Genomic DNA, 19,002 nt, shown 5'->3' on the forward strand with positions numbered 1-19,002 from the left:
ACACACACACACACACACACACACACACACACGAACATACCTGCCTGTGCACACATTCACACAGGTACACACACACACACATGCACACACACACACACACACACACACACACACACGCGAACATACCTGCCTGTGCACACGTGCACACAGGTACACACACACACACACAGGTACACACACACACACACACACACACACACACACGAACATACCTGCCTGTGCACACATACACACAGGTACACACACACACACACACACACACACACACACACACACACACACACACACACACACACGAACCTACCTGCCTGTGCACACATACACTTTCAGGCACTAACTGCCCTGAAAAGAAACAGTGGGCTTCTTGGGTAATCAGGTGCAGGGGCACTGAGATGTCATCACAAAGTGCGGCCACTCAGAGATGAGCGCCAGATCCGAGCCTGAGATAGTGGGTCTAGGGCCGAAACGTCAGCTTTTGTGCTCCTCTGACGCTGCCTGGCCTGCTGTGTTCATCCAGCTCCACAACTTGTTATCTCAGAGCCTGACTCTGTTGCCTTCTCAGAATCCCTGATGGCAAAGAGCAGTGGATAGCTCTGTGACTCATTATGGGGGGTGGGTCAGTGGCAGGGCAGGGACCATGAGGAAGGAAGCAGGAGGGAGTTTGGTGGCAGGGGGGTTGGGGGGAAAGGCGTTGAAGCAAGGACAGAGGAAGATTTTGCTAGCCATTCTGTTGCCGCCAGTTATGGCCTCAGGAGACAGGTCGCACATTGTTGTAGCCAAGAGTCCTACCTCTATTTTCACTTCGACAACACTTAAAGGGCTGGTGATGGACTGAAGGCCTTAGGTGGCTCAGAACGGGAGATAGACGAAATGAGAAGGGGGAGGCTAATTCTCACACCTTCCCAGCTAATTCGGGAGCAGAGGATGCCATTTTGTCTCCTTATTAATTTGTGGAATGTAGACAGTACGATATAGACCAGCATTTATTGCCCATCCCTAATAGCCCAGAGGGCAGTTAAGAGTGAACCACATTCCTGTGGATCTGGAGTCACATGTAGGCCAGACCAGGTAAGGAAGCAGAATCATTATTTTGGAAATCTGGTCAGCATGGATGAGTTGGGCTGAAGGGTCTGTTTCTGGGACATACAACTCTATGACCCTATGAGAGCGATTGAACACGCGGATATCTCACAGATACGTTCCTGTTTCTTTTTGTTTCTGATTTGCCTCTGCCCTTAATTCCCAGAAAGGAACACAAAAAGGCAACTTGGAAATAATGGAAGACAAACAAATTTTGCCAAACTCTTCCACCTTTCACTGCTCAAGAAATGCCAAAGTAAACAGAAAACCAAATTTATAAGAGAATGCCGATTGGTTGGCAAATGGTACTGATATTAGAGACAGAATTTGCCATTAACTGCGTTGTTCAAATCAGATACATTGTCTCAGATGAGTCAGGGCATTGCCATGGCCCATGAGACCATAAGACATAGGAGCAGAAATTGGGTCATTCAGCCCATCGAGTCTGCCCCACCATTCAGTCATGGCTGATAAGTTCCTCAACCCCACTCTCTTGCTTTCTCCCCGTAACCCTTGATCCTCTTGATAATCAAGAATCTATCTATCTCAGTCTTAAATGTACTCAATGACCTGGCCTCCACAGCCTTCTGTGTCAGTGAATTCCATAGATTCACCGCCCTCTGGCTGAAGAAGTTTCTCTTTATCTCCATTCTAAAAGGTCTTCCCTTTAGTGTAAGGCTGTGCCCTCAGGTCCTAGACTCTCCTACCAATGGAAGCATCTTCCCAACTTTCACTTTGTCCAGACCATTCAATATTCTGAAAGTTTCAATTTGAACTCCCCTCATCCATCTAAACTCCAATGAGTATAGACCCAGAGTCCTCAAATGCTCCTCATTTATGAAGCTTTCCATTCCTGGGACCTTTCTTGTGAACCTCCTCTGAACCCGCTCCAGAGCCAGTACATCCTTCCTGAGATATGGGGCCCAAAACTACGCACAATGCTCCAAATGTGGCCTGACCAGGGCCTTTTAAAGCCTCAGTAGTACATCCCTGCTTTTATATTCAAGTCCTCTCAAAATAAATGACGGCGAGCACGAGGGGGCATAGCTTTAAATTGAGGGGTGAAAGATATCGAACAGATGTCAGAGGTGGTTTCTTTACTCAGAGAGTAGTAAGGGAATGGAACGCTTTGCCTGCAACGGTAGTAGAGTCGCCAACTTCAGGGACATTTAAGTCGTCATTGGACAAGCATATGGACATGGAATAGTGTAGGTTAGATGGGCTTGAGATCGGTATGACAGGTCGGCACAACATCGAGGGCCGAAGGGTCTGTACTGTGTGTAATGTTCCATGTTCTATGTCCTATGTTCTATAAATGTCAACAGTGCATTTGCCTTCCTGACCACTGACTCAACCTGGAAGTTTACCTTGAGAGAATCCTGGACTAGAATTCCCAAGACATTGAATAGTAAAATGACTCTTACTTATTTTATAACATTAAAAAGTCTCAGTGTGTGTAAATGTGTTTTTTTTTGGTAAAGAATGGTGACCTGCACATTAATAACATGCCTTCTCATTTACTCCCCCTTTATTCATTCATGGGATGAAGGCATTGCTGGGCAGGCCAACATTTATCGCCCATCCCTAACTGCCCAGAGGGCAGTTAAGACTCTACCACATCGCTGTGGGTCTGGAGTCACACATAGGCCAGACCAGGTAAGATTGGCAGTTTCCTTCCTTAAAGTGGATGAAGGGCCCAGACCAGAAATGTCGACTGTCCTGCTCCTCTGACGCTGCTTGGCCTGCTGTGTTCCTCCAGCTCAACACTGTGTTGACCCCGACTCCAGCATCAGCAGTTCTCACTGTCTCTTTCCCCGTACATTGAGATTCTTGCAAATTGTCTTGATGAATGTGTGTTGAGAAAACTTCAACAAGTTATGTCTATGCTTCTGCAATACTCAAGTTGTGTGCTACCAAACAACTAAGGTCAAAATGAATTATTACGGCTGGTGAGATGTCTTGGAACAAATAAACTTCTTAACTTCCTTTCCAGAAGACTGACAAAATCAACTTTACTCCTGATCCCACTCTTCGGCGTCCATTATATAGTGTGCGCGTGTTTGCCCGATAACGTTGCAGAGGATCTGAGAATCTTAATCGAACTTGGCATCGGATCTTTTCAGGTACCACCTGCACCACAGCACCATCCACTGCCATCTACACAAGGCTAAAGCTGGCCGCTCATCAGTGCCATTTCCAAAGGGCATGGCTTATAATGTGTGAAGCTTACTAACACACATTTCAAGAAATCCTTACTCTTTAGTTACACTTTGAAATGCTGTGTCCACATCTCACCCCTTGTTAATTATAGCTAACAAAATTATGAAATTTTGCCCTTATTCTTTTGCAGAATGATGATGCCCCTGGCTAAGCCCTCATTTATTGCCCATCCTAATTGCCCAAGGGGTGGTTAAGAGTCAATCGCATTAGGAGGGAATGGCCTAGTGGTAATATCACTGGACTGTTAACCCAGAGACCCAGAGAGCAAGATAACAAAGTGTGGAGCTGGATGAACACAGCAGGCCAAGCAGCATCTCAGGAGCACAAAAGCTGACGTTTTGGGCCTAGACCCTTCATCAGAGAGCTGATCCTCTCTGATGAAGGGCCTAGGCCCGAAACGTCAGCTTTTGTGCTCCTGAGATGTTGCTTGGCCTGCTGTGTTCATCCAGCTCCACACTTTGTTATCTTGGATTCTCCAGCATCTGCAGTTCCCATTATCACTGACCCAGAGAGCATTCTGGGGACCTGGGTTCAAACCCTGCCACGTCAGATGGTGGGATTTGAATTCAATAAATATCTGGATTTAAAGACTCTAACGATAACCGTGATTCCATTACCAATTGTCAGGAAATACCCATCTGGTTCACTAGTGTCCTCTAGGGAAGAAAACTGCCATCCTTACCTGGCCTGGCCTACGTGTGACTCTAGACCCACAGCAATGTGCTTGACTCTTAACTGCCCTCTGGGCAATTAGGAATGGGCAAGAAATGCTACCTAGCCAGTGACGCCCTCATCCCGTGAATGAATAAAGAAAAATAACTCTAAATTCCGACTTATTTTTGTTTTAAATGAATTCAGTTGCCATGGTGAGATTCAAACCCAGATCCCCAGAAGATTATTGGGGTCTTTGGATAACAGTCCAGTAACGGCACCACTAGACCATCACCATGACATAATTGTTAACTACCAGGAGATGGGTTCGTCAATGAGATCTTTTTTCCCTGACAATATGTTACAATGTTTTCATGGACAATGGGTGAAAGGGAGGCAGTAGTGTCACTGGACTAGTATTCTAGACTAGGAACTGAATTTGTTGGATGGCTTCTTTGCAATGTGGAGTGTCACCAACAGTGTGGGCTCAATGTATATACTGGCTGGGTCACCATGCAGGTCCCAACCACAGAATCTCTCCCTTCACCTGATGTGATTCTCAGGCTAAATCACCGCCTCTCTCTCTAACGAGAGCCAGACTATGTGACGTTACCTTTATTTCAGACCCATGTTCTATGGGGTGGGGGAGTTGGGTTTGGGTCCCACGAATGTTACACCAAATGGCAAATGTTGCAACTGAATTGATTTTCTTTTCAAAGAGACTGCAATGAAGAGGACAATCTCGTGGTGACCATAATGCCATTGTTGCTGGTTATAAATTGCCCTGTTGTTTGAGAGGAGGTGATGTCCTAGTGGTATTATTGCTTGGGCTATTAATTCAGAGACCCAGGTAATCGATTGGGAAGGGAAACTGCCATCCTTACCTGGCCTGGCCTATATGTGACTCCAGACCCACAGCAATGTGGTTGACTCTTATCTGCCTGTTAGGTAACAAATGCCGGCCTGGCCAGTTGATACCCATGTCCCATGAATGAAAATAAAAAGGGAAAAATAGGAGAAAAAGGAAAGATGATTTCCTATCCACTCCTGCTCTTCCAACCTCTGATCTTTAATTTGATTTATTATTGTCACATGCACCAAGATACAGTGAAAAGAATTGTTTTGTATGTTGACCAGACGAATCTTACGTAAGTGTATCAGGGTAACAGAACAGATTGTAGAATATAGTGTTACAGCTACAGAGGAAGATCAGCTCTAATGTATGAGAGGTCTGAGCATAAGTCTGATAACAACCAGGAAGAAGCTGTTCTTGAATCTGTTGGTATGTGTTTTCTAACTTTTGTATCTTCTGTCCAATGGAAGAGATGCATAACTGCGGTAGGAGGGGTCTTTTGGCTGCTTTCCTGGAGCAGTGGGGAGTGTAGATGGAGTCAATGGAAGGAAGGCTGGTTTGCATGATGGACGTAGCTCCCATGTGACTGAGGTGGGATGGAAAGCAGTCAGGCAGGCCCAGGTGACCTTAGGCCTATGGTAGTCGAAAAGCAAGCAACTATATGCCATTTCCCTCCTGGCACGGCATTATACTAAGCAGTAGGGTTGGGGGGGGGGGGAGGGTGGGGGGTGGTTGTTCAAAAGGAGGTGGTGTTTTTCACATGGGCATCTGGTGGGCACAAAGAAGAGATCAGCTTCCAGAGCGGAAATAACTATTATGAGGGGGCATAATTTTAAGGTGATTTTAGGACAGCACAGGGATGATGACAGAGGTAGGTTCTTCACACAGAGAGTGGTGGGCGTGTGGAATGCATTGCTGGCCGTGGGAGTAGAGTCAGATACTTTAGAGACTTCTAAGTGACTCTTGGATAGGCACATGGAGGATAGTAAAATGTAGGGTATGCAGGGTAGATTGATCTTTGTAGGATAATAGGTCAACACAACATTGTGGACCGAAGGGCTTGTACAGTGCTGTACTGGTCTACGTTCTATGTTCTTAGCTCCTTTGTGAGAGTTTCCTGTGCCCCAGGGCTAGGGCCCCTTTCCCTTGCCCATGGCTATCCCTCCACACCTCCCACCACGTGGGTCCCTTAAGTTGGGTCTGCCCACACTGCGCATTCCAAGCAGCACTCATGCAAAATTCCCTGGATTTAGCAAATCTGCAATCCAGTTTTTTTCTGCCTGGGACTGCTTGTGGTTCCAGCTGTGACCACTAGTCTATTCTAGCTTTCCTTGTACCACAGAGCTGGGCCCAGGCAGAGTGAGTCCTATTGATGCCCTATCCCACCCCCCTCCCAGAGTATTACTGCTGCCAGATAGCCAAGTCTCACGGTGGAAACATGTGATTGGCTTTTAGCTTGGAGAAAGCAGCCAGGGCAGAGGGAGGAGGTAACCAGCCCCTGGTAAAATCCATCTCAACAGCATTCTGGTAAGTCTAAAACATACTTAGTCTGCAGCTGTTTTGTTTGATCAATCGTTCATGGAACATAGACATTGCAGGCTAGTGGGCCAGCATTTATTGTCTGAGCCTAGTTGCCCTTGAGAAGATGTTGGTGAGCTGCATTGTAGGTAGACCCACAATGCTGCTGGAGAAGAAGTTCCCAGAAATTGGACTGGCAGCTTCCTTACTCCATATGAGATTGAATTCTACATCTGAAGCATTGCCTCAGAACACCTACCTCATTGTTACCATCACAGTCTGTTGCTAATTCCCAAGGTCTTCAGTGTGACTGGGCACAGACACACTTTATTCAAATTTAAACTCCAATCGAATTGTACATTTTTAACTAACAGATTCAAAATCTTTTTGTTTTATACAGGGCTTTATTGTGGCTTTACTGTACTGTTTCCTGAATGGAGAGGTAAGGAGCTATTCAATTGCTTGACAACAGTTACAACGCAGGAAACAATTAAGGGGTGTGGGTACTTTTCGGAGTTTTCCCTCAGAGTCTGTTACCATTGATCCAAGGCTGGAGCAGGAGAAAGCAGAGGAAAATGGTTCACTAATGCCTAGTGGCATTATTGCTAGATTATTAATTCAGGAAACTCAGCTTGTGATCTGGGGACCTGGGTTCAAATCTCGCGACGGTAGAATTTGGATTCGATAAAATCTACAATTGAGGGTTCAACGATGACCATTGTTGGGCAGGAAACCCACCTGGTTCACTAATGCCCTTTAGGAACGGAAACTGCCATCCTTACCTGGTATGGCCTACATGTGACTCCAGACCCACAGCAATGTGGTTGACTCTTAACTGCCCTCTGGGAAATTAGGGATGGGCAATAAATGCTGCTTGGTCAGCGACATCCTCATCCTGTTAAAAATAAAGGGAAACAAAAACAGGAGTCAGGATGTGGGGGAAGAAAATACATCAGGAGATAGAAAGGACACGTAAGAAAGGCACTGTTACGGTAATCGTGGGGGTCTTCAACATTCCGCAGGTGGACTGGGAAGATCAGGTTGGTAGTGGTTCTAAGAAAAGGAATTTGTGGAATGTCTGCGAGATGAGTTGTTTTTGGAGCAGCTTGTGCTAGAACCCTCTCGGGAACGAGCAATTCTGGAAACGGTAATGTGCAATGAGACAGATTTGATTAGGGAGCTGCAGGTGAAGGGACCCCTAGGGGGGCAGTGACCATAATATAATAGAATACACCCTGCGGTTTGCGAGGGAGAAGCTGGAATCAGGTGTAATGGTATTACAATTGAGTAAAGGCAACTGGAAAGACATGAGGGAGGAGCTGGTCAGAGTTAATTGGCAGGGGGAGCCTACCGGGGAAGATGGTGATTATCATAGATTATCAAAGAATCCCTACAGTGTGGAATCAGGCCCTTCGGCCCAACAAGTCCACACCGAACCTTGGAGCATCCCACTTAGACCCATCCCCCTATAACCCACCTAAAGTACACCTCCCTGAACACTACAGGCAATTTAGCATGGCCAATCCACCTAACCTGCACATCTTTGGGCCGTGGGAGCACCCGGAGGAAACCCGCACAGACACGGGGAGAATGTGCAAACCCCACACAGACAGTTGCCCGAGGGTGGAACTGAACCCAGGTTAGTGAGGCAGATGTGAGGAGCTAACCACCGAGCCAATGTGCCATTCCTGGAGCGGCAATGGAATGAGTTTCTGGGAGTAATACGGGAGGAACAGCAGAAATTCATCCTGAGGATGGAGAAGTATATTAAGGGGAGGATAAGGTCACTACAGCTGACAGGGAGAACATAAAAGCAAAAGGAAAAGCATGCAATGTGGTGAAGATTAGATGGAAGCCAGAAGATTGGGAAGCCCTTGAAAGCCCACGAAGGACAACTAAAAACGCATTAAGTGGGGAGAAGATGAAATATGAGGGTAAGCCAGCTCATTGCATAAAAGAAGATTGCAAGAGGTTTTATTTAGATACATAAAAAGTAAGAGAGAGGCAAGAGTGGACATTGGACTGTTGGGAAATGAGGCTGGAGAAATAGTAATGGGGAACAAGTGAACGGTGGAGGAACTGATGACAGTAACAGGCCAGGAAGCAATCGAGAGGTGTGGCCATGTTTGGAGTTTTCCCTCTGATTTTTATTATAACTCACCCACAGTCAGACCAGAAAATGCAGAGGAAAATGGCTTGTGTGAGCCCTCTAAAACCTCTGGTTGAAAAAACCTCTACTTGGTTCCGCATATCTGTGGATAAATGGGAGGTTATCCACTTTGGCAGCAAATTGGAAAGGCAGCTAGTTATTTGAATGGTCATAAATAAAGAGAGGGGAAAGCTGAACAAGTGCGAGGGTGGGGGAGGTCCACATGTGTGTGCACCAGTCGCTGAAGGTAAGCATGCAGGTGCAGCAGGCACTAAAGAAGGGAAATGGTACATTGGCCTTCATTGCGAGAGGTTTCAAGTACTAGAGCAGGGATGTCTTACTGCCAATAATGGTGAGGCCACATCTGGAATATTGTGTGCAGTTTTGGTCTCCTTATCTGAGGAAGGATGTTCTTGCTATAGAGGGAGTGCAGTGAAGGATTAACAAATTGATTTCTGGGATGGAAGGACTGACGTATGAGGAGAAATTGAGTCGATTAGGGTTATATTCGCTGGAGTTTAGAACAATGGCGGGAGAGGGGTGGTTGGATCTCATAGAAACCTGTAGAATTCTAACTGGGCTCGACAGGTTAGATGTGGGAAAGATGTTCCCAATGGTGGAGGAGCCCAGACCAGGGCTCATAGTTTCAAGATAAGGGCTAAATGAGCAGAAATGTCTTCACCCAGAGAGTGGTGAGCCTGTGGAATTCACTGCTACAGAAAGGGGTTGAGGCCAAAATATTCTGTGTTTTCAAGAAAAGGGTAGAAATAGCTGTTATTAAAGGGATCAAGGGATATGAGGGAAAGAGGGAATCAGGGTATTGAGCTTAATGATCAACCATGACCATAGTGAGTGGCAAACAGGCTTGAGGGGCTAAATGGCCTGGTCCTGCTCCTACCTCTCTGTGTAACTCAGTTTCAGAGGGGGAGTGTACACACATGTAGCATCTTAGGGTTCAGTGACTGGGGTTTACATGGGGCTGCTATAAGATACCTACATACAGACTCCTACCCCAAGCCAGGTGGACTTGCATGTACAGCCCACTGTTGGCATGGTTAGCAACAATGATGGGGAGTTCAGACCATAAGATATGAAACAGAATTAGGCCATTCAGCCCATCGAGTCCTCTGATAAGCCTCCACCTAACATCCAATTTTACACCCGCTGCCCATGCTTATGTTCAAGTGGTTTATGAAGAAGTCATAATGTGCCCTAATGTGCCTACTACTATTTGTCTCCTTAGTTCTCTCTCTTTTTCACAGGAAGAATGGATTGCTTTCCCTGTTTTCATTTTCTCTTATCCCTCCTTTCCTCTGTCTCCATTTCCCTTTCCATGTATGTCTCTCACTTTCTCTCTGAATCTCACACCCCTCTTGCAACTTTCTTTCTCCCTGGGACTAATTCATCCTCATTCCTGAGGTAATCCAAACTAATGCCTCCTCTTAGGTGAGGGTCCTTTTCATAGCCTCCTTGTTTCCTTGACCTGAGAAATAATGTGGTTTGCAATAGTATTATGGTGATGTTCAGGGTTAAAGTCAGGGTTAGGTATAGGTTCAGGGTCAAGGTTGGGTCAGGGTTAAGATTAGGGTCAAAGTTGCGATTAGAACATAGAATATAGAACAGTACAGCAGAGCACAGGCCCTTCGGCCCGCAATGTTGTACCGAACGTTTATCCTAATCCTAAGGTCTATCTAACCTCCACCCTACCTTATACTACCATCCATATGGCTATCTAATAGCTGCTTAAATACACCTAATGAGGCCGACTCCACTACCCTCTCCGGCAATGCATTCCACGCTCCGACCACTCTCTGAGTAAAGAACCTCCCTCTGATGTCTCCCCTGTATCTACCACCACTCCCTTTAAAACTATACCCCCTCATTATATCTACCTCCACCCTAGGGTACAATTCTGAGAGTATTTATGATTATTTGGAAAAACACAGTTTGATTAGAGATAGTCAGCATGTCTTTGTAAGGGGCAGGCCATGCCTCAAGCCTTATTGAATTCTTTGAGGATGTGACAAAACACATCGATGTAGGTAGAGCAGTGGATGTGGTGTATATGGATTTTAGCAAGGCATTAGATAAGGTTCCACATGGTAGGCTCATTCAGAAGGTAAGGAGGCATGGGATTCAGGGAAATTTAGCTGTCTGGATACAAAACTGGCTGTCCAATAGAAGACAGAGGGTGGTAGCAGATGGGAAGTATTCAGCCTGGAGCTCGGTGACCAGTTTGGGGATCTGTTCTGGGACCTCTGCTCTTAGTGATCTTTATAAATGACTTTGATGAGGAAGCGGAAGTGGAAGGGTGGTTAGTACGTTTGCCGATGATACTAAGGTTGGTGGTGTTGTGGACGGTGTGTAGGTTGCAATGGGACATTGACAGGATGCAGAGCTGGGCAAAGAAGTGGCAGATGGAATTCAACCCAGAAAAGTGTGAAGCGATTCATTTTGGAAGGTTGAATTTGAATGCAGAATATCGAGTTAATAGCAGGATTTTCGGCAGTGTGGATGTCCACGTCTATAGATCCCTCAAAGTTGCTGCCCAAGTTGATCAGGTTATAAAGAAGGCGTATGGTGTGTTGATTTCATTGGCAGGGGAATTGAGTATAAGAGCCATGATGCTATGCTGCACATCTATAAAACTCTGGTTAGACCACACTTGGAATATTGTGTTCAGTTCTGGTCACCTCATTATAGGAAGGATGTGGAAGCTTTAGAGAGGATGCAGAGGAGGTTTACCAGGATGCTGCCTGGGCTGGAGCGCAGGTCTTATGAGGAAAGGTTGAGGGAGCTAGAGTTTTTTTCATTGGAGTGAAGAAGGATGAGAGGTGACCTGACAAAGGTTTACGAGATGATGAGAGGCATAGATAGAGTGGATAGTCAGAGACTTTTTCCCAGGGTGGAAATGACTATGATGAGGGGGCATAATTTTAAGGTGATTGGAGGATGGTATCGGGGAGATGTCAGAGGTAGGTTCTTCACACAGAGAGTGGTGGGCGTGTGGAATGTGCTACCGGCAGTGTTAGTGGAGTCAGCTACTTTAGAGACTTTTAAGCGACTCTTGGGTAGGCACATGGAGGATAGTAAAATGTAGGGCAGGCAGGGTAGATTGATGTTAGTAGGATAATAGGTTGGCACAACATTTTGGGATGAAGGGTCTGTACTGTGCTGTGCTGTTCTATGTTCAATGTTCAGGGTTAGGCTCCAGGGTGACCAAGAATGGGAACTCAACATCCAGGGTTATTCAATTTTCAGGAAAGACAGACAGAAAGGAAAGGGAGGTGAGGTAGCATTGCTGATTAAGTCGGAGATTAACCCAATAATAAGGGAGATCATTAGCCTGGACGATGTGGAATCAGTATGGAGCTGTGGAACACCAAAGGAAAAAAACGTTAGTGTGAGTTGTCTGCAGATCACCAAACAGCAGTTGTAATATTGGGTGCTGTATCAGACAGGAATTTAGAGATGTGTGCAATAAGGGCACTGCTGTTATTATGGGTGACTTCAATCTACATATTGATTAGACTAACCAAACTGATAGTAATGTGATGGAGGACGATTTCCTGGACTGTATGAGCAATGGTTTCCTCAACCAATATGTCAAGGAATCAACTGGAGACCAAGCCTTCCTCAACTGAGTATTGTGGAATGAGAGAGGACCAATTAGCAAAATTGTGCTGTGAGATCCTTTGGGAAAGAGCGACCATAATCTGGTAGAATTCTTCATTGAGATAGAGAGTGACACAATTGAGTCTGAAACTAGGGTCCTAAACTTAAAGAAATCTAAATGTGATGGTATGAGGAATGCATTAGCTAGGATAAGCTGGCCAAGGATAAGGGGTTATTAGTGAATAGGCAATGGCAGACATTTAAAGAGCTCATGGATGAACTTCAAGAATTGTACATCCCAGTCTGGTTTAGGAGTAAAACAGGGAAGGTGGCTCAACCATGACTAACAAGGGAAATCAGGGATAGTGTTAACGCCAAAGAGGAGGCATATAAATTAGCCAGAAAAAGCAGCAAACCTGAGGACTGGGAGAAATATAAAATTCTGCAGAAGAGGACAAAGGTTTTAATTTGGAAAGGGAAGTATTTTTCTGTGTTAGGATTACGGATAGGGGTAGGGTTGGGATTAGTGTTAGGATCAGGGTTAGGATTGGGGTCAGGGTTAGGGTTAGGGCTGGGGCTAAGGTTAGGGTTAGGACTGGGGTCAGGGTCAGGTTTAGGGCTGGGGTCAAGGCTAGGGTTGGGACTGACCCTAACCCTAACCCTAACCCTATCGCAGGGTTGGGATCAACGTCAGCGTTAAGGTCAGGGTTTGGTATCATTTTAGGATCAGGGTTAAGATTAGGGTCAGGGTAAGGATTAGGGATAGGGTTCAGACCTAGGCTGTGCGATAGGGTTAGTGTTGGGATTAAGTTTAGGGTTAGTGCTAGAGTTAGGATCAGGGTCCAGGTCAGGGTTGTGGTCAGTGCCAGGGTTGGGGCTAGAGTTTCGGCCAGTGTTAGGCGTAGGTTTAGGGCCATGGTCAGGGTTAGGGTCAGGGCCAGGTTTAGGTTTAGGGACAGGGTCAGGGTTAAGATTAGGTTTAGGATTATGTTCAGTGTTAGAGTAAGAGTTAGGGTTAGCTTCAGTGTTTGGGTTAGGGTCATGTTAGGGTTAGGTTCAGATTTATGGTGTAGGATCACATTAGGGTTGGATTCAAGGTTAGAGTTAGGATCAGGGTTAGGGCTGTGTTTCAGGTTCGGGTTAGAGTCTGACTAGGATTGGGTTCAGGGTTATAATCTTGGGTCACATTACGGTTAGGGTCAGGATCATGGTTAGGGCCATAATTAGATTTAAGTTTGGGCTTAAGGTTAGGGTCGGGATCGTGGTTAGGTTCTGAGTTAAAGCTAAGGCTAGGGTTAGGTTTAGGGTTAGGGTCAGATTTAGGGTTAGGGCCAAGGTCAGGGTTAGGTTGAAGGTTAGGTTCAGGGTTATAGTTAGGATTATGGTTAGTGATGGGTTTAGGATTAGGACCTAAGCAATAGGGTTAGGGTGAGGTTCGGGTTTCGGGATAGAATCATGGTTAGTGTTAGCTTTATGGTCAAGATTAGGTTCAAGGTTAGAGTCAGGGTTGGTGTTAGTTTTATGGTCAGGGTTGGGTTCAGGATCAGGTTCAGGGTTAGAGTTAGGGTTAATGTTAGCTTTGTGGCCAGGTTCGGGGTTGGGGTAGGGGTTGCGGTCAGGTTCAGGGTTGGATTCAGGGTTGGGTTCAGGGTTAGAGTTAGGGATAGTGTTAGCTTTATGGCCAGGGTCGGGGTAAGGGTTGGGGTCAGGATCGTGGTCAGGGTCGGGGTCGGGTTCAGGATCGGGGTTAAGGTTAGAGTTAGGGATAGTGTTAGCTTTATGGCCAGGGTCGGGGTAAGGGTCGGGGTTGGGTTCAGGGTTGGGGTTAGGGTTAATGTTAGGTTTATGACCAGGTTTGGGGTCGGGGCTGGTGTCAGGTTCAGGGTTGGGTTCAGGGTCGGGGTTAGGGTTAGAGTTAGGGATAGTGTTAGCTTTACGGTCAGGGCTGGTGTCGGGCACGTGGTCATGGTCAGGATCGGGGTCGGGTTCAGGGTTGGGTTCAGGGTCAGAGTTAGGGTTAGAGTTAGGGATAGTGTTAGCTTTATGGTCAGGGTCGGGGTAAGGGTTGGGGTCAGGGTCGGGGTCGGGTTCAGGGTCGGGGTCAGGGTCGCTTTAGGGTTAATATTGGGTTTATGGCCAGGGTTGGGGTCGGGGTCAGGGTCAGGTTCAGGGTTGGGTTCAGGGTCGGGGTTAGGGTTAGTGTTAGGGATAGTGTTAGCTTTATGGTCAGGGTCAGGGTCGGGGTTGGGTTCAGGGTTGGGGTCAGGGTTAGAGTCAGGGATAGTGTTAGCTTTACGGTCAGAGTTGGGGTCGTGGTCAGAGTCGTGGTCAGGGTCAGGGTCGGGTCCAGGGTTGGGGTCAGGGTTAGAGTCAGGGTTAGGACCTAAGCTGAGCTTTGCACAGACTTGTATAATCTCCCTTCCCGTGTACTCAATACCTTTGATCCAACTAAAAGCTGTGGGGAAAAGCCACTCGCGACTGAATGTGCTGAAAGACCTCATTCTGTGATGCTGTTGTTCCTGTCCACCACTTCCTTCAAATGTGAAAGGTTCAACTTTTTTCTCGACTTCCTCCCATTTCATTCCTCTGTCCTGGTTCTACCTCGTAAAGCCTGGCTCCAAGTCTAAACAATCCTTAACTTCCATCGCAACAGTGTTTATCATCCAGTTTATTGGTCATTGCTGTACTGTGCAGGAAGGGATGTTTGCAGGAAGGTTGTTTATCACTGTAATACTTTCAGGTCCACTATTCAATGCAAGGCACAAACAATTTCCATGTCAGATAGAATTTGTTATGATATAAATGAGGACAAAATACAATTCCTCCTACTGCCTGTCTCCTGGGCAATTTCATTGTCTCAGCATCTGGTTTTTCTTTAGACACATACTTCCAGATGTACAACATTTCTTAATCAAAGCACTAAAATAAATCAAAAACAATGGGTAAAAATCATTGTTGGCAGTGACTGGCTGTTTGAGAGGTTTAGCCAATTCATTTACAGCTCAATTTGAACACAGGGTGAAAATGCCCTCTCATAGCAGAAAGTTCGGCCAACTAAAATGACCCTGAGCTTCCTGTTGCCTGCCACTTCAACATACCCACCCAGTTCCCAGGCCAACACCTCTGTCTTGCTGCAGTGCTCCAGTGAAACTCAGCACAAACTGGAAGAACAGCCCCTCATTTTCCAGAGATAGCAGGAACTGCAGATGCTGGAGAGTCTGAGATAACAAGGTGTAGAGCTGGATGAACACAGTGGGCCAAGCAGCATCAGAGGAGCAGGAAGGCTGATATTTCAGGTCAGGACCCTTCGTCAGACCTCATTTTCCACTTCGGGACACTGCAACTTTCAGGACTCAATATCCAGAATAATATTTTTAGAATGTGAAGAACTTTCTGTATGTCCACATGAGATGACATGGGCTGCTTTCAGCACCGCTAACTTATTTTCACCTGTTTATCATAGGCTTCTCTTTCTTTCCGAGTTACTAACACCCATCCCTTTATCTACCTCACTGCCCTGCTCTTGCTGGGCTCCATCTCTGCCTATCTGCTCACTCCTCCCACCTCACCACTCCTTAACCTACTGTCTTCAGCTTATGTACCATCCTTCCTTGATGTTATCTGTTCTGAATCAGGGTCACCGATCTCAAAGTGTTCCGATGAAGAGACATCTAAACTCGAAACACTAGCTCGCTATCTCTGTGCTGATGCTGCCTGACCTGTTGTGACTTTCCAGCATTTTTTATTTTAGGTGCAGATTCCAACATCTGCAGTAATTTGATGCCTCAAAGCGTTAACTCTGTTTTACTTCCACAAATAGAACTTAGAACAGTACAGCACAATACAGGCCCTTTGGCCCACGATGTTGTGCCAAACTTTTGCCCTAAACCTAAGGTCTATCTAACCTCCACCCTTACCTTATACTATCATCCATATGCCTATCTAATAGCCACTTAAATGCCCCTCATGAGGCCGACTCCACTATTCTCTCTGGCAATGCATTCCACGCTCTGACCACTCTCTGAGTAAAGAACCTACCCCTGACATCTCCCATTTATCTACCTCCTTTCACATTAAAACCATGCCCCCTCATAATAGCTACCTCCACCCTAGGAAAAACACTCTGGCTACCCACTCTATCTGTACGTCTGATCATTTTGTGCACCTCTATCAAGGGTGCTGCCAGGCCTGTTGAGTTTCTCCAGCAGTTTCTGATTTTTGTTTCGAATGTCTGACACCCGCAGTCCACATCCTCGAGATGCGTGTTACCACTGACTTCTTGCCGTGTTAGGTTCTGGCGGAGCTCAGGAAGTGTTTGAGAGGGCGATGGCCCAAGAGGGATCTTCCCTTCAAGACGAGACACAAAGGGAACCTGTCGACAGAGAGCAGTGGGACAGCCGACACCACACAGATCTCTTTGATGGACAAGTTAAGTCCAAAACGGAGGAGGTCAGACAGAGAAAGCAGCTTCCAGCAAATCTGACAAAAGGCCACACATTTAAGAAGTCATCTGTAAATAATGATGGTGAAATACTGCATGTTACATTGCTTCATGTTAAGACACTTCGCTGCTTTATCTCCTGCTGTAAATCTTTCAAACTTCGGGGGACGGAGAGGTGGCCTGCACTTCAAGGGTGAGAAAGAGATATGGAGTTACTGACTGTCCAAATGTCTTACACATAGACCAACAAACAACTTCCGCTCTGGCGGTCCCACTCCAAAGACACACGCACCAAATATGGGTTCGCACTCTGTGCAGAGATGGAGGAGTGCCGCACTGTCGGAGGGTCAGTGCTGAGGGAGTGCCGCACTGTCAGAGGGTCAGTACTGAGGGAGTGCCGCACTGTTGGAGGGTCAGTACTGAGGGAGTGCTGCACTGTCGGAGGGTCAGTGCTGAGGGAGTGCGCACTGTCGGAGGGTCAGTACTGAGGCAGAGCCGCACTGTCGGAGGGTCAGTGCTGAGGGAGTGCCGCACTGTCAGAGGGTCAGTACTGAGGGAGTGCCGCACTGTTGGAGGGTCAGTACTGAGGGAGTGCTGCACTGTCGGAGGGTCAGTGCTGAGGGAGTGCGCACTGTCGGAGGGTCAGTACTGAGGCAGAGCCGCACTGTCGGAGGGTCAGTGCTGAGGGAGTGCGCACTGTCAGAGGGTCAGTGCTGAGGGAGAGCCACACTGTCGGAGGGTCAGTACTGAGGGAGAGCCGCACTGTCGGAGGGTCAGTGCTGAGGGAGTGCCGCACTGTTGGAGGGTCAGTACTGAGGAAGTGTCGGAGGGTAAGTGCTGAGGGACTGCTGCACTGTCGGAAGGTCAGAACTGAGGGAGTGTCAGAGGGTCAGTACTGAGGGAGTGCTGCACTGTCGGAGGGTCAGTGCTGAGGGAGTGCTGCACTGTCGGAGGGTCAGTGCTGAGGGAGTGCGCACTGTCGGAGGGTCAGTGCTGAGGGTGTGCCGCACTGTCAGAGGGTCAGTACTGAGGGAGTGCCGCACTGTCGGAGGGTCAGTACTGAGGAAGTGTCGGAGAGTACGTGCTAAGGGACTGCTGCACTGTCGGAGGGTCAGTGCTGAGGGAGTGCGCACTGTCGGAGGGTCAGTGCTGAGGGAGAGCCGCACTGTCGGAGGGTCAGTACTGAGGGAGAGCCGCACTGTCGGAGGGTCAGTGCTGAGGGAGTGCCGCACTGTTGGAGTGTCAGTACTGAGGAAGTGTCGGAGGGTAAGTGCTGAGGGACTGCTGCACTGTCGGAGGGTCAGAACTGAGGGAGTGTCGGAGGGTCAGTACTGAGGGAGTGTCGGAGGGTCAGTACTGAGGGAGTGCTGCACTGTCGGAGGGTCAATGCTGAGGGAGTGCTGCACTGTCGAAGGGTCAGTGCTGAGGGAGTGCCGCACTGTCAGAGGGTCAGTGCTGAGGGAGTGCCGCACTATCGGAGGGTCAGTGCTGAGGGAGTGCCGCGCTGTCGGAGGGTCAGTGCTGAGGGAGTGCCGCACTGTCAGGGGGTTCAGTGCTGAGGGAGTGCCACACTGTCAGAGTGTCAGTACTGAGGGAGTGCCGCACTGTCGGAGTGTCAGTACTGAGGGAGTGCCGCACTGTCAGACAGTCAGTGCTGAGGGAGTGCCGCACTGTCGGAGGGTCAGTACTAAGGGAGTGCCGCACTGTCGGAGGGTCAGTGTTGAGGGAGTGCCGCACTGTCAGGGGGTCAGTGCTGAGGGAGTGCCACACTGTCAGAGCGTCAGTGCTGATGGAGTGCTGCACTGTCAGAGGGTCAGTGCTGAGGGAGTGCCGCACTGTCGGAGGGTCAGTACTAAGGGAGTGCCGCACTGTCGGAGGGTCAGTGTTGAGGGAGTGCCGCACTGTCAGGGGGTCAGTGCTGAGGGAGCGCGCACTGTCGGAGGGTCAGTGTTGAGGGAGTGCCGCACTGTCGGAGGGTCAGTACTGAGGGAGCACCGCACTGTCAGAGGGTCAGTACTGAGGGAGCGCCGCACTGTCGGAGGGTCAGTACTGAGGGATTGCCGCACTGTCGGAGGGTCAGTGCTGAGGGAGTGCCGCACTGTCGGAGGGTCAGTACTGAGGGAGTGCTGCACTGTCAGAGGGTCAGTACTGAGGGAGCACCGCACTGTCAGAGGGTCAGTACTGAGGGAGTGCCGCACTGTCGGAGGGTCAGTACTGAGGGAGCGCAGCACTGTCAGAGGGTCAGTGCTGAGGGAGCACCGCACTGTCGGAGGGTCAGTACTGAGGGAGCACCGCACTGTCGGAGGGTCAGTGCTGAGGGAGCGCCGCACTGTCAGAGGGTCAGTGCTGAGGGAGCACCGCACTGTCAGAGGGTCAGTGCTGAGGGAGCGCCGCACTGTCAGAGGGTCAGTGCTGAGGGAGTGCTGCACTGTCAGAGGGGCAGTGCTGTAGCTGTTGTCCCTTCCCTTTCAGGGG

General features: G+C 48.1%; 1 protein-coding gene across 2 annotated transcripts in view; it reads left to right on the forward strand.

Moving 5' to 3' along the window:
* Window positions 1–18,595, forward strand: part of LOC125462939 (vasoactive intestinal polypeptide receptor 1-like) — an 88,252-nt gene extending 69,657 nt beyond the window's left edge. The window contains exons 11-13 of one of the 2 annotated variants that reach the window (XM_059642206.1): window positions 3,074–3,203; window positions 6,723–6,764; window positions 16,378–18,595. In XM_059642206.1, coding sequence (XP_059498189.1) covers window positions 3,074–3,203; window positions 6,723–6,764; window positions 16,378–16,569 — 364 coding nt within the window. In that variant the 3' untranslated portion in view covers window positions 16,570–18,595. The remainder of the gene's footprint in view (window positions 1–3,073; window positions 3,204–6,722; window positions 6,765–16,377) is intronic. The other variant, XM_059642213.1, reaches the window with a different exon arrangement.
* Window positions 18,596–19,002: the final 407 nt, after the last annotated feature.

This window comes from Stegostoma tigrinum, chromosome 2, assembly GCF_030684315.1.
Source record: "Stegostoma tigrinum isolate sSteTig4 chromosome 2, sSteTig4.hap1, whole genome shotgun sequence".
Classification (NCBI taxonomy): Eukaryota; Metazoa; Chordata; class Chondrichthyes; order Orectolobiformes; family Stegostomatidae; genus Stegostoma; species Stegostoma tigrinum.